We start from the raw sequence: 16222 nt of genomic DNA on the forward strand, positions 1-16222 counted from the left end.
GGCCCCTGAGCTAATATGAGTTTGACACCCCTGACTTAGACAATAGACTTCATTTTAAATTTCTAACAAAATGTTCAGGGAGCTCCCAAGGTTATCAGTACGTCTTAAAAAGTCAAATGGAAACTTCAAAAAGTAAATACTATAGCTCTCTGTAGTTTTCTACAGTAAATTAATTTTTCCTACAATTAAACCTAAAATCTTAAACTTTCACATTTATTTATTTTAATGTTGAACAAAAACAAAAGGTTCAGAAGGTTCCCAGAGTCAGCAGCATCTCTTATAAAGTTAACTGATTATTTAAATAAATAGTTCCCTGACATTAAAATGGTTTTAGATTTACCTTTTATCGGCCATCGGATTTTTATAAAAGGCCAATACCACTATTCGTCAAAATGCCCAATATCGGCGCCGATTGATTATAGGTCTATGGTCCCTGACTTCGATACAGCTGCTTTAGCCTTTTTTTTATAAGAACTGGTATTGTCATCTTCATATTGCCAATATCAGATTGCTTGAGGGGCCTTTTCTTTATGAGCAATTTAATCAGAATACCATGCTCAAGCTCATGCAAATTGAAAGTTACGTTGCCAAGTAACACACTGTGGGAGTATGTGGTTATTTTTATTAATTGTTTATTCATTTTCCTGGATTGTCTGGTAACCAGTTTAGGGTGTACTACTACTGCTTGAAACCAGCTGGGATTAGGCTCCAGCACCCCCCGTCACCCTTGTGGGGAATAAGCGGTTCAGAAGGATGGATGGTTTATTCATTTTATTGTGTTTTCTATGTAAAAGGTGCTTTATAATAAATGCATTAAAGGAAGATGGGTACTGTAATGTAAGATGTATGTAATGTAAGATAATGTATTGATCATCTGGATTTAAAATGTTGTTCGTGTCAACAATAGACAAATTGCAGTTATTTGATTATTGATTGATTGATATTTACACTCAGGAGGTTTCACAATTGTTGGCACAACCATCTATATAATTACTCTATAGGGTCTGTGACAAAAGGATGGAAAACTACCAGCTGTTGCAGCGACGTCAGTAATGGTTGATTGAACGGTATGCGACTGATCCAGTTGAATTGTAGTAGTTACGATAATTGGTGTGCTTGCACTTGTCAGCCATGCTCTGCTACACAACACTATTCACTTTAGTTTTAGTGTACACACATTTCACTTTTATTTGACACATACTTATTTTTATGTAGGCTACCCAGTAACAATTTAAATTTCCTCATGCTTTGAATTTAATGTGGCTTTTTAAAAGTCTATCGCAGCATGTCACAACTGATTACAGTTGTGAAAACTCTTCTGCCTCATCTGTTTTGTTTTGTTTGACCGTTTATAAAACAGCAACATATTCTCCATAGCGTCAAGGTGAAAATGTGTCCGTATTTTCAGATGTCTATTTCTCCCAGGCAGTCACATTGTGTGAAAAATATCTTTTGAGTATCAGCTTGTTGGTAAAACTGCCTGTTTCAGTTGTTTTCTTTTACCCACCTGCGTGGGACTGTACTTGGGGAAACCAAAATAGTAATTACAGCTTGCTGGCTTTGAGATCCCAACTTTTTATTTCTAAACCCAGCTAAAATTAAGATTACCATTGGACAATTGAAACTCAAGCCAGCACTTTGATATGATTACACTCTTTCATTCGGTTTCCATTAGAGCTGTCAAATGATAAAAAAAAAATTAATCAGAATAATCACATCTTGGAATTTTTATTAATCACAATTAATCGCTTAATAAGATTGAGCTTTTCTTATCAACATTTTTTTGCCAAATTTAAAAAGCGCGTGTTATATGTTAATTTTTTTCGACATTTAATGTTATAAGGACGTCATCAAAATGTTTTTGCCACTACACGCTCATTCCTCCTCTTTTTCTCATCAGTTAATTACTCACATAATTTAAAATGGGAGAAAAAAATGACCCCAATAGTTTGACATGAACAAATATTCTGATTGTCATACGCAAACATGTATTAAAGGCTTAACTTTAATGCATGTAGTAATGTTTATTGCTCAAACACAACCTGTGCGACCTTTAACGTAATCATCCGCTGTCAAAATTAATAGTGAGATTAATCTGCGTTAATACATAACTAATGCGATCATTTTTTGTGATTAATTAATTAGCTAACACATTAACTTTGACAGCACTGATTTCCATATAACAGGTCTTCAACAAGCCTGCTCGGATTAGATTTTTAAAGTAAAACCATATGTTTACTGCTCATCTGTGTTTAATTTCTAGGGTGTTCCCTGTTTTAAGTGTGTGTTGCCTTTTTATCTGTGTTTTATCTACTTTTTTTTTTTTTTTACTTCTCCTTATGTATGAAACTATTTGTTGGTGGTACTACTATCTATCTATCTTAATTTGTACCTATATTTGTTTTTACTCGTCTGTACAGCATGTGGAGTGAAAGCGCTGTATAAATAAATGTGTTATTATATTTATACTATATATATACTATATACTATACTCGGATAAAGCAGTTACGGATAAACCAGTCTGACCTGTTCACGCTTTCCATATTTGACATGCTGAGGGGCGAAAAGCGCAGCATACTTTTTAAAGTTGTGTAATTACTCAGAAATGCAGTCTGACAAGGCGTTTAACTAAAATGTCAATCAAATAAAGGTGGGAACAAAGTTGTTACTTCAACTTGTTTGACAAATATAAAGTGACTCTTATAGCAAATCAACTGAAACTGCTAAATTTGTTTTTACTTGAAAAAGATATGAGTGAATAATAGATATTATAATTGAAATGTCGCCCAAGGTGATCCCAAGTTTTCTGTAGGTTGAAACAATGTCTTTGTTTCCTTTCATGAACATGTACATGTCCACACAATATCAACACCCTTAATAAGGTCACCAATTTAGTAGCAGGTTTAGAGGCCATAAAACAAAATTATCTACAGTTCACTAGTACTTTTTTTTTTAATCCCCCTAAAAAAACACATACAAAAAAACAATGTCAGAACATTATAAAGAAAGGCCTATACTGTATATCCCAAATAGCATTCTTCCTTGAATTAAATGAAGCTAAACAATATTCTATTCTTCTCATTCTTAGCTTTTGAGCATGCAATCGGGAGACTATGTCCCCAGATGCATAGAACACATGATCAAATGAGTTTTAAACGGCCACAAGAGGGCCTCTCATCGGCTGCCGTTGCCGTTTTTATATATATATATGAATATATGAATATAAATTATGTTTTGCTGGTTTCTGATATTAAAGCTTGTTATCCATCAATTGGCTGTGTACAGTAAATGTGATAAGGCGGTCATACATTTATATGGGTTCATACTCCCATGAGAACCATAACGAGGATGTGGCCCGAGACAGAAATGAGTTTGACAAGCCTGCAATTATTTAGTTGCATTCTTGACTTACAGGGTTGTTTTTCTTGTTGCAGGACATCCTCCAATGTGTCATGTGACATTGATGTACACCTGATGTACACATTGTATACATTCCAAGACTGCCAACTAAACGTATATAAAGCTGACTTGTCATCTTTGTCAGCATCAAACATCACGACCTCAAAGGTAACGTCACACAACTTTCCATCCTACCTCTGAAAATCAATCGAATGTGATATTTTCAACTTTAACTGCATTTTTGTTTCACATGGTCAGATGTATATGTAACACTGGAAATATGTTGTATTTTTCTTTCATTGCAGATGGCATTTGCTCTTCGCGCGGTGTTCCTCCTTTGTGGAATCAGTGTACTGTTGACAGGAGTCGTAAGTCCAATTCTCATCCAGTGACTTAAATGAACATATTTACTATGGCAGTGCTTCTCAAGCCCGGTCCTCGAGTACCTACCCCTATCCAGCCTGTTTTCCATGTCTCTCTTAGCCAACACAGCTAAGTATCGTTATCAGGCTTCATGCAGAGCTTGCTGATTAGCTGGTTATTTGAAACACCTGTGTTGGCTTGAGGACCGCGGTTGAGAACCACTGTACTACGGTGTTTAAAGTATTGCCGTATTCATGTGTCAGAGTTCTGCAGTCTGATATTAACAACGTGCTTTTCTTTTTCACAGTGGTCCAACCGAGTGATTCATTCCAAAGGTTAGTCGCTATCAAGGCTGGACAGGCTATTTGGCACAGAGGCCAGACGCCCGGTTGGCCGTCATCTTTTCGGCCCGATGTGGTGCTATTTTAATGATTAATATATTTTCCTCTGTTTTACCCCAAGAGAACAACCTCCAATTTAGAGGGAGCAGCCCATTACTCAATTTATAATATATAGACATCAAACTGAACCAATCAAGATCAGTGGCAGAGCTACGTGTTAGCCAGGGGTGGTCAGGAGTCTGTCTCTAGAATATAAGACTTGATTCTAGCAGTCAATGTCAAGTATATCCATTATTTCCCACACCATAGCAAGCAAATGAGAAGAACTGTGAAGAATTAAAAGATTTGTGTGTCATTGCGGTATATGCAAAACGGTGTTCGCTCTGATTGGCTCTTAGCTAGCAAATGCAATTCAGTGCATGAGCTAGATATACTGTACGTATGAGAAAAGTAACAGCAAATAAGATGGCATTATCTACTAAATTAAGCTCAGCGACACATTGCTTTTTGCTTATACTTGATTCTGCTTGTATTAGTGTTTTGAGCGAGGTTCTAGAGATGTTTGAATTTTCCTTCATGACACCCAGATTCTGAGTGGTATGACAAAATATGACTTCTCAGTTACATAGAGGGTAGCAATTATCCACGTATCAAAGCCAAAATTCTCTGACCCATTTTTTTCCCCACATGTCCAGCCCTGATCACTATATATCCATGTTTTTTAAGTATTGACAGCAGATACGATTTAAAAAAATGTTTTATTTTGTTCCAAAAACACAAATTGCATTGCAGACAATGGCTGCCCTAAAGGATGGACTCGATTGGACTGTAAATGTTACATCTACGAAGATGAAGAGAGGACCTTTGCAGATGCAGAGGTATGTAAGACAATATTTATGATACTTTTTTTGCCGTCTGATGGAGTGTAATCAACTTTGGACTCTTTTTCCATCAGAGCATCTGCAACATTCTTGGTGGGAATCTGGCCTCTATCCACAGTGCATTGGAAAATGCATTTGTTTTGGAAACATTCAAAGCAAATGGAGCCGATGATGAAGGCTGGATTGGACTCCACGATGCGGTTGAGGTAACACATTGACCAGTAAAAACATGGTACAAATGTTCTGATTGGATCCTGTCACTTGTGTTCAGTGAAAGCATTTTTTGCTAAATGGAATGGATGGAAAATAAGTATAGAGCCCAGTACTGCATGATAACAGGGCTGAGCTTTAGCATTTGCCAGCTCGCCAATGGTGACTAAAAACCGCGTCGGGCAAACTCAGTTTGCGCTACCATTTTCCCGGATGGCGACCTGTAAATTATTGCGATTGGAAGAGTGCACACAGACTCGTGACAGCCTGCGCTATAAAACTACATTCATTTGGTGATTGAATCGAAAAAAGATGGCACCGTTAGCACTGCTCAAACACCATGATTTCGCAAGACCTCTTCCATACTTTTCCCATTCGAGTGTGCAACGGGTTCACTTGCGTTCACCGTGGCCGTTAGCATAGCATGTAACTTGGTTGCAGTCCAATCACGGCAGATAAAAGCCTTCGATCACTGCAAATAGTGTTAAATTGGGAGGGGGTCACTGTCCGTGCTTGTAGCGGACATTGGGTTTGATTATCTGTGCAGTATTTTTAGCAATCAGTCATCTATTTATTAGGGTGACCAAGTGTCCTCTTTTGGGAGGAATTTTGGGAGGACAATCCATTTTCTTACATTCTGTTCGGGCGTCTGGAGGTTTTATAAATTCATGAAAATGTCCGGTTGGTATTACGTGAGTAATAAGAGGTGAAGTACGCTGTATAACTGCGACTGGTACCACAATTTCAAGGCCCGGACAAGTGACCTCTTTTTATTGAAAAAGGGAATATGGTCACGATACTATTTATATTTAATCACAATGCTAAAATCCATTCATCATCCGTGACTTTCTTCTTCGGCTGTCTCAGTGAAGTACATCATTATGTGGGTGTCACCTAGTGTGCCGGTGTTCAAACTGCGACACCACAGGTTGTGTTGAACTCTAGTACTTCTAAACATACTTGAACCACTCACTGTTGTATCAAATGTAATTTAATTCCTTGCACTTGCCTTGAAATACAATTACATAGTTTGAATGGGACTTTTTTTGGGCACTATATATTTTATTTTGATTAAACATTTCATAATGATTATCAAAACGTCATACATTTAAAAAATAATAATAATAATGACATTTAATTTATTTTCCAAGGTTTTATAAAATAAGAAAAAGTTTGTTTGTTTTTACAAAGTCCGTTTTTATTTCATAATGTCCTTTTCCATATTGGCCTTTCTATTACATAATAACTTGGTCTTGTCTATCAAAGTCAGTGGGTTGGGCCTCCTGTTTGATCCTCTACGATCGATTAGTTTTCCTAGACAGCTCATCATCAGGCCCTAAACTCTCCTCGTGTGAATCGATACTGCAAGTTCTCCTGCTCATGTCTGTATAACGTCAGCCAATCACATAACTGGCTCCGCCTCATGTGATTTGATTGACAAGATCAAGTCATTCAGCTGTAAAACGCCATTATGTAATAGAAAAGGCCATTGTGGAAAAGGACATTATGAAATAAAAACGGACTTTGTAAAATAAACGTGTTCTTATGTTACAAAATCTTGGAAAATAAATTAAATGTCTTGTGTGTGACGTTGTTAAAATAATCATTATGAAATATTGAATACAAATAAAAATATTTGTTACATATTAAAGAATAGTATGAACACTTTTCATAATAATACTAACACTTCATTTTACAATTTAATGGCCATATTAAACAATTGTCTGTTATTTATCAAAATAATATTTATTTCAAAATGACGTTTTTATTCATTGAATCTTTTTTTTTATTATTATTACTAAATTGGCCAAATTATGATATGTGAGGTATCGGACCAAGCCAGCGATATATAGGGACAGTGCTGGTTCTGGCATGGCCACAACAATTAGTTTTTTGGCCACCACCCGAAAAGGCTTAACATAGAACCTTGCATTATTTTCAGGTTTGTGACGATACGACTTGAAAAATTGACTATATTTCTTATCAAAGGGTTGGGCTACCTGGAAAATTGTCGGCCGACCTCAATTTCTCATGTTAGAAGCCCGGCTGGCTCCTTAGCCTGGCTTGCTAAATCTCAGGCCTGTGATAACAGAACATGCTGGAACAAAAGATGTAGTGCGACCTAGTAGAGGTTGACATTTGTCAGATGTCCATTAGGAGGGCTTGAGTTCAACTTAAAAACAGTAAGTGTATAACATATATGTAAAACGTGACATTTTTCTCTCTGGTTAAATATTATCTTTATATGTGACTTATTCAAGTTTTTCTTTTTTTCTTCCAGGATGGTGACTACATATGGACTGATGGCTCAGATGAGGATTTCCTTAACTTTGACCCAACCAATTCAGAGCCGAATCCTGTTACTGGTGACTGTGTCGAAATTGATTTTAGCGGTAAGTAAAAGCAATGATCAAAGTTTGCTGAGAACAGAATGCTGTTATACTAACACATTTATTTCTTAAAGATGGTTTGTGGCAAACTGCGGACTGCACAAACGAGGAAGAGTATCTGTGCATCAGAGATTATCTCCTTGCCGACCACTAATCGCTCATTTTACTATCCTGTCTTCTGTCACAGTGACGTTTGCGAATCATGATGATTCACTGAGACAGTAATACACTTTACTGGTGCCTCTATACTTTTGGGTTTACTATAAACGTCTCTTTTTCCCTCAATGCTCCGTTGTTATTGACAACCAATTTGCAAAGTCAAAGAGCATCTCTGATAAATAAAGTAATCTGTCAGCATCAAAACATACTTGTCTTTTTTCTCTACACACTCCAATTGAACCTTGTTGAGTCTATAGTTTTGAATTTAATATATTAATTCATTATAATGAAGGAAGAATAATACATGATAATTTATGGCCACATGCTAACCACTATTAAAGTAATATAGGCTACTTTCCACGTTTGATAAAGCTTAGATGTTTATCGTTTTTATTGCCAAATTTAATAGACAGTATAGTACATAAGGGAATGGTCAATGACGACATGAACATACAGTATCTCCTCTTCCTCGCTCTTCCTCTTTGCATCCTAACTGGCATCCGTATAAAAAAATTATTATAATAATTTTAAAAAATCCAACCAGTGGCTCTGCACAGCTCTTCAGAAGTCGACCACTAATGTTGCCCGGACTTTCACTCCCCTAAAAAGACACGACATAAAGCAGCATAAGGCCTGACGTGACTCGTCTATTCATAGTTTGTGACCGCACCAAACTTGCAACAGACGGCAGTAACACAACTTAGTCCTGAAATCACGTTCAAGCTCCAGTTAAGAGCAGTAAAACATAATTGCGCTGACATTGCCAGCGTTTAACAAAGGCTGCCAGCTAGCAGTGCTAAAGTTCCCCAAAATCGCTACTGTGGTTATGACGTCACTTATCGTCGCATAGACCAAAATCTGCTAAACAGGGCCAGCCCAGGACATAGGCAAACTAGGCGGTCGCCTAGGGCGCCATCTAGTGGAAGAGGCGCCAAATTGCAGGGCAAAAAAAAAAAAAAGTAAAAAAATATTTTCCCCTGTCAGGTTATCGAAAATAAAATCTGCAAATTATCCTGCTATTATTTTTGTTTTTGCATTTTTGTATTGCAGAATTGTGTTGTTTTATTGTGCTATTATAATATAGTAGATACTTTTATTTTGAAGGATATAGGAAAAGGTCTCATAAACCGGTAGGAACTGACGTAAGTAACCGACGTACTTAGTAGCACTGTCTTCCAAGTGCAGAGAAATCAGAAATCAGAGAAAACTGAAGTTTACAACTAATTCAGTAAACGATTCATTAGCACCTGGCTGAGAAGGGAACGAGCTTCGTATTGGAGCAATGTTCCATTGTTTAACTAATGTTGCTATATTTCATGTTCATTGTGTAATTTACTGCATAGTATAACGTTACCGTTTTTGCCCACTGGAGTGTGCTAACGCTCCTTTAGCAATGCTATTGCTCAAGGTTCTGTTTTATTGACTAAGAATCTGTATTTCTGTATCGTTTATTTTTGTTTTATGGTATTTATAAAGGCAACCGGCAATATTAAAATGTTTATTTACAATATAAATTGTACTTAAGAGATGGTCAAGGCTATAAAAGGTAATAATTTAAGCCAATTCATTTATAGTATATGGTAGTGTAACCAAGTGTGTCCTTTTTGGGAGGACAAACCATTTTCTTACGTCCTGTTGGGGCATCTGGGGTTTTTATAAATTAATGAAAATGTCCGGTTGGCATTGCGTGACCAGTAGGAGGTGAAGTACACTGTGTACCTGTGACTGGTACCACAATTCAAGGCCGGTACCTTTATTTCAACCGAGGATGCTACAAAATGTTATAGAGCATATATATTTAATTTATTTTACATTACATTATTTATATATGTTATATTATACCGCATATATTTTTTATATAATAATAATATTTTTTATGACTCCTAGTCCAAATAAATATGAGATCATGACCTGGCACCCTGAATATGACCTGCTGCTGCTGTTTACAGTGAAAAGTAGGGGGAGGGGTCGCGCATCATCTCGGAGTGTTAGCGCTATTGATAGATGGATGGCTTGCTTATGTTGTTGTCTATACATCAAAAACCTTTACAATGAAAAGGTCCAAGCGGTGACAGGAGGAAAGGAAAGGAGGAGGAAAAACGGGCCCAGGGTAGAGGCATGTATGTCAGTCAATCAGAATTGTCTATAAACATAAACATCAAAATAGCGTTAATTTTCATTTTCAGTTTCCCGTCAATTGTTAACAAAATTGGCGCCCGTCATTGACCTAATTCTTTTTATTACTTTTTATATGCATCTTACACAAATATATTGTACATAGTTTGAACATAGTGTGTGTTCTTGGGCAAGAAACTTCACACCCGTTGCCTCCAGTGCTACTCACTCTGGTATATGGAAGGTGCGAATGTTTGGTGGTGGTAGCTACCCGCCACCAAAGTGTGAAAGTGTGAACCCATGAATAATGTATCCATTCCATTTTAAAGCATCTTTGAGTGTCTAAAAAAAACGCTATATAAATCTGTTAATTATTACTATTATTATTATTAATTAAGTAAGCAATGGTTCAGGCCATCTTCCTCCTGCTCTGAATAAGGCTGTTCCTTCTCCCTCCCCCCGGAGCGGCTGTACAGCTGTTTGTGAGCAGCGAGCGCCTAACAAGTCTCATCACAGTGGCGTCAAACAGTGAAAAAAGGAGACCCTTTTTTTCCGTACGCAATGTAAAATAAATAAAAGGCTTCATGGTAAACCCAACTAAAATGGGGAAAGTTACCCCACCTGTTGTCAAGTTTTTCTTGCATGGGAATTGGTAACAAATGAGTATTCATATTAGTGATGGGAAAATGAAGCTTCATGAAGAACTTGTGATATTTTTGACTCCCCTAGATGGTGCTCTTGGTTTAAATATAAAGGCTAGTGCAAAGGAAATTTATTACATTTCCACTGCATCTTTCAACCAAGAGTGGCATCTAGAGGAGTAAAATAAATATTACAAGTGCTTCATGAAGCTTCATTTTCCCATCACTAATTCATATCCCACAGCAACAAGGCTGGAACGTCCTGAACAAAGTATGATTAATCAAAGTAGTATGAATTGATAACTAAGTAAGAGTTTAGTTGGCTTTACTTGGTTGGATTTTGAGTACCTGTATATAGAATAATTTCATTGTCGTTTATTTTAGTTGACAGACAGTAGAAGGTGACACGGGAGTGGATTTTCACTCCGGTCTCATCCCACTCCCACGGCAAAAATTCCTGCGCATTTGCTCTTGTCACACTCCAGTCTGGTTGGTGACAGTAATGCACTATTAAGCTAGGTTGACAACCGCAAATAAACACCATCGAAGAAGACGAAGCCAACGATGACGTCATGCGTTCCACGTTGGCCCCGGACGTGGCAGTAGCTCCCGACTCTTGCGAAGAAGCAAAGCGAACATATCCGACAGCTTTCGGGTATTCGCGAAGGAATCCAAAATACACTAGCAGTCATGGGGCTGACCATATCTAGTGTCATCAGTCGACTTTTTGGCAAAACGCAAATGAGAATTTTAATGGGTGAGTAAAATAAATAAATAAAGCGCTTTGTTGACGGCTACCCGCTCGCTAAGCTAATCTCAGAGCAGCTTTGCCAGCAGTTTTCAATTTTTTTTTTTATGCTTCAGATATGTATACAGGTGGCTGAATCGTAAGAGACCATCTAAGTTCACTTTTGCGAAAAGGGGTGGGGGGGGGGGGATGACGCCATCGCTAGTTTGTAAATAAGTACTGTACAGATTGTTTTCAAAGGTATTCTGGCACTCATTGGCTTTCTCGAGTAAATAAGAGTAACCTTGATATTCCATCGACATTTTATTTAGTTCGGCTCAACTTTATTTACACTACCTTACAACTTATGCAGGTTTCCGCAATGTTTTCTTACGGTCATTGTGTCATGTTGCGTTCACGCCCTTCCAGATCGCTTCATTTAGCTTTTTTAACGTAAACTTGAATAGCTTTCTCTTGACTAAAGCCAACCGGCACGTTCTGCTAGCTAGGCTTGTTCTGTTATGTAACACTGATAGGTTGCCGTTATCCTACTGTCGTAACCTGTATCATTTCACAACTTTGTCCCATAGTTGGTCTGGACGCTGCTGGAAAAACTACAATCCTGTACAAGCTGAAGCTTGGTGAAATTGTAACTACCATCCCAACTATAGGTAAAATACATATTTAATAAGCTGTTCTGTTAGTCATTTTGTGCTAAGGTCTGTTTTTACTTTCTCTCCTCGGTGCCAGGTTTCAACGTGGAGACGGTGGAATACAAGAACATCACTTTCACGGTGTGGGATGTGGGTGGCCAGGACAAGATCAGACCCCTTTGGCGACATTACTTCCAGAACACACAGGTATGAAGATTCTCGTTGATCCAAAGTGAAACAATAAATTTGGTAGTGCTGATGATACGACACACACACACACACACACACACGCACGCACGCACACGCACACACACACACGCACCCCCACACACCTATCTGATTGCCTTTAGTGTGAATAAAAGTGTGAAAATCTTTGGCTTAGTCTTGCCTTTGATCTCACTTAAACACATAAAGGCCACGGTTATATATTTAACAAACTCACTTGAGGTGTCAAAATTAAATTAGATTATTCGACAAGTAATCGATTATCAAATTATAGAATGATAAAAGCCAAACTAGCGCAATACGTGGGGACGCAACTGGCTAGACCAGGTAGGATTTACTTTTATATTACTCAATACACTGTAAAGACCCCGAGGATGTGATTTGCATGGGTGTACATCATCATGGGAGAGAAAAATAGCGTTTTGATTTTTATATCCCGCCGCCATAAAGAGCTTTCTCGTTGGCTTTTTCTAATAATGAGGAATAGTAACTACCACCACTGGTGGTATGGAGGGGGTTACTTCTTACGCATGCACAGAAGGTAATTAATAGTTGTCGGCGTCTGTTGTGGTGTGTATTTTTGTGTAAGCAGCACAAGTACGGTCTTTCTGTTTCACCATGTTTTGATTTTTGATTCCCCGCCGTCTTCCTCATTACCTCACTTTCTGATTGGCTGCACGTCACTGTCAGCCGGCTCCATGCTCGTTTGTCCTCGTGGTACACCACAAATGGTGAGAAACCGGGCCAAAACAATTCAACATGTTGAATATCCCCGATTTGACATCGGAGCAGCCCAAACAACCTTCTGAGCGGCTGGGATCGGTCTGAACACACCACACACGGCAGGATTATCTGTCAAGATTATCTTTGCGATGTCGGCGCATCCTTACGATTGTTGGGAGGGGAGATTCAGGGCCAAAATTAGGCAAATTCTCCTGCCGTGTGAACCCGGCTATAGACTACAAGGAGAAAACCCAGGTAATTGCACCATAAACGAGCCTTAAAGTCATTAAGGTACACACTTCCTGGTTTGAACTCGGAAAAGTCAGACTTTCGACCATCCTCGAATGCAGCATTAGTTTGAAGAATTTTCGTTAGGAACGATGAACTGAACTAATTAATTTTAATAATTGTGAGCTGAACTTTGAACTAGTTTGTATAGGAAATGAACTTTTCCAACACTGAAGGTTGTAAAGATGTTTACATTTATTTAAACCCCCAAAAGTTCTAGTTGCGCATTTCATCAGAGGTAGTCAGTCTTCCTCCTACAGCATAATGTTTGTTTTTTTATTATACATTGATATGGTCTTGTAAATCAACACCAGCTGCCCACCCCTGACCCATTTCCATGTCTGAAAATCATCTTTCCCAATTAAGATCAATGTGAATACAATACATTTATTCCAGCCTTCCAAAAAACACACATTTAATGAGGAAAAATAGCACTCTATAATGTACTTTAACAAAAACATAGTTTTTAGTGTGAGTTTTTGCACCAAATGACAGTTGTTCATAATGCCATCATGTTGTTCCTGTGGTCGTCAATTTTGCTTTCATCTTGCAGGGCCTCATCTTCGTAGTGGACAGCAATGACAGAGAAAGAGTGATCGAGGCTACAAATGAACTCTCGAAGATGGTGGGTCTTATTGATGCTTGAATCCTGAAGCCCGAATGGTGGCAATACCGCTCTGACAGTGTATGCGACTATGAAAATGGAGCTTTGTCTTTGTATTGAAATGTAATACATTCCGTCAGTGAGGTCCTCGATTTGTAGGAATGCGCTGTATTCAATCACAAGATTTGTCTAAAAGCTCACAATGTTTCTAGAGAGGAAAATAGTGTGCTGCTAAGCAAATTAAAGTAAAAAAAAAATGTTGATTCTCTAAAAATGAAAATGACTTGGTTGTTCATTATTAACTTATTCACTGCCATTGATGGCTATAGACGTCAAAAATCCATTTGAACTATTTCTATTAGTTTAACTTTTTTTTCTACTTTTGTTAAGAGTTTGAAAACCTAGATTTTTTTATTGTACAATTAGAACAGATATCAAATTTGTGATTAATCGTGAGTTAACTATGGAAGTCATGCGATTAATTACTATTAAAAAATGTAATCGCCCGATGCCCCGAATTTTTAATAATCTATAAATTGCGTCAGGTGATAATTTTTTTTTAATTGTAATTAATCGCATGATTTCAATAGTTAACTCACGATTAATCACACATTTTATATCTGTTCTAAATGTACAATTTAAAAAAATCTAGGTTTTCATACACTTGTTAACAAAAGTGGGAAAAAAAAGTTAAACTAATAGAAATAATTCTAATGAATTTTTGACGTCTATAGCCGTCAATGGCAGTGAATGAGTTAAGTGTGAGTGTGGTTCTTTTTTTGTCTTTGTTTTATATAGTTTCGTTTTAATGTGCATTATAACTGCAGAGTCGAGAAGACGTGGTGTTTTATGACACTTATTGGTCAGTTCATATATCCAAGAGAGTTAATAGTCGTGCTTTCAACCTATTTTCAACACTTAATAATTGATAATTTGTTAAAAAATACAATAAAATAATAATTGAAATTGACAATGTATGGACACGTGGTTCAAGTCTTTGGTGTATGTGCTTGCAGTTGGACGAGCAGGAGTTGCAAGATACCGTGTTGCTGGTGTTTGCCAACAAACAGGACCTCCCCAACGCCCTTTCAGTCGCAGAGCTCACAGAAAATTTGGGTCTCAACGGGCTGAGGAATAAAAAGGTAAGTCACCCAGAAACGTTTTCCGTAAGAAAAGCGTCGACAGGTTGCGTACGACCGCCTGTCATTGCCTCGCTTGCTGTTGCAGTGGCACATTCAGGCGGCCTGCGCCACCCAGGGCAGCGGCTTGTACGAAGGTCTCGACTGGCTTTCCGCGGAGCTGACAAAGTAGACGCGGATCAACCGGGCAGATGAAAGCATGAACTTTCACACGGACATTCAACATTTGATCCTCCAGCTGCAGAGGACTTGCTGGTGGCCAGTATGTTTTTGTTTTGTTTTTTGACATGGGAAGAGGGGTGGGTGGGTGTCTTGTCCACCTACTTCGTTCCATTGTATGACCAACAATCTGAGACTCATCATGAAAACGATGCAATTTGACCACTTAAATAATTCCAGTCTGGTAGTGTTAGGTTGGGGTTTGTGATGTTCTGGTCAACGGATGTCGACCAAGATTGCAGTGATTTGTCTTTTGAAGTGTTCTTCCACCGCATTGCCTCCCGCTGAATGGATCCAAAAAGGAACACTGTGCCTTGCCTTCCAGAATCTTTATTTCATGCTTCCTCACGGCCTCCTTAGATGCTTTAGTGACTTTTAAAAAGACTAAATACTTTTTTGGGTACTGTCTTTTTGTGTGTGCTGCTTCTTTGCAAACCGTTTTCCACTAAACAACCCAAAGTCTGCACTTGCAATTGTCAGATCTAACAATTGTTGAACCACAGACAAGGATTCATTGTGTACTTATTACTCAAACTGTTTGCATGACATATTTTTTTTATGTTTTGCTTGTACTGTTTGCTAGCAAATACTTTACATTTAGTACTATACCCTTGTATAGTTTGCTCCATTTTGGAAAAACAACGGGTGGGGTGTACATTCCTTCATATATTTGCAGACCCTAAAATGTGTGATTGTTTATAACACAAATTTGCTTTAAAGTGTTTTACAAATAGGTTCACAATAAAGATTTTAAAATCCATCTATCGATTTTCTGAACCGCTTATTCTCACAATGGTCACAGGCATGCAGGAGCGGTAGGCAGGGTACATCCTGAGCTGCTCGCCAGCCCCCCCAAAAATACATATTTTAATTCTCTTGTTACCTAATTCTTATTCAAGAAAAAAAAAGCATTTATCGCTAGTGTTTAAAAGCAAGATGAATCTCCTTTTAATAGTAATGGGTTAGTTTGTCTAATACTGCAATGCTGAGGAATTCATACTGTATGATCGAAATATTAGAAACAACTGTCAATATCAAAGTAGGACCACAACAATTATTGTAATGTGTGCCGTTCATGTTATATCACAAACAAAACCACACAAGAGGGTTTTTTTTCCTTTTGGTCAATTAGGACATGGATACAC

The 16222-nt window shown here is 37.8% G+C and overlaps 2 protein-coding genes across 2 annotated transcripts; both read left to right on the forward strand.

Moving 5' to 3' along the window:
* The first annotated feature begins 3519 nt into the window (after nt 1–3519).
* LOC147175643 (galactose-specific lectin nattectin-like) lies at nt 3520–7738 on the forward strand. The gene is made up of 7 exons (XM_086072751.1): nt 3520–3567; nt 3705–3767; nt 4070–4097; nt 4896–4981; nt 5059–5190; nt 7476–7587; nt 7659–7738. The coding sequence occupies exons 2-7, from the start codon at nt 3705–3707 to the stop codon at nt 7736–7738; spliced, it is 501 nt and encodes a 166-aa protein (XP_085928877.1). The 5' UTR covers nt 3520–3567.
* A 3318-nt stretch (nt 7739–11056) lies between these two features.
* LOC147175644 (ADP-ribosylation factor 4-like) lies at nt 11057–15837 on the forward strand. Its single transcript, XM_086074709.1, has 6 exons — nt 11057–11256; nt 11817–11897; nt 11977–12086; nt 13669–13740; nt 14736–14861; nt 14947–15837. The coding sequence occupies exons 1-6, from the start codon at nt 11190–11192 to the stop codon at nt 15028–15030; spliced, it is 540 nt and encodes a 179-aa protein (XP_085930835.1). The 5' UTR covers nt 11057–11189; the 3' UTR covers nt 15031–15837.
* The last annotated feature ends 385 nt before the right edge of the window (nt 15838–16222 follow it).

This window comes from Leptonotus elevatus, chromosome 4 (assembly GCF_054856555.1).
Source record: "Leptonotus elevatus isolate MCC_2025b chromosome 4, RoL_Lele_1.0, whole genome shotgun sequence".
NCBI lineage: Eukaryota > Metazoa > Chordata > Actinopteri > Syngnathiformes > Syngnathidae > Leptonotus > Leptonotus elevatus.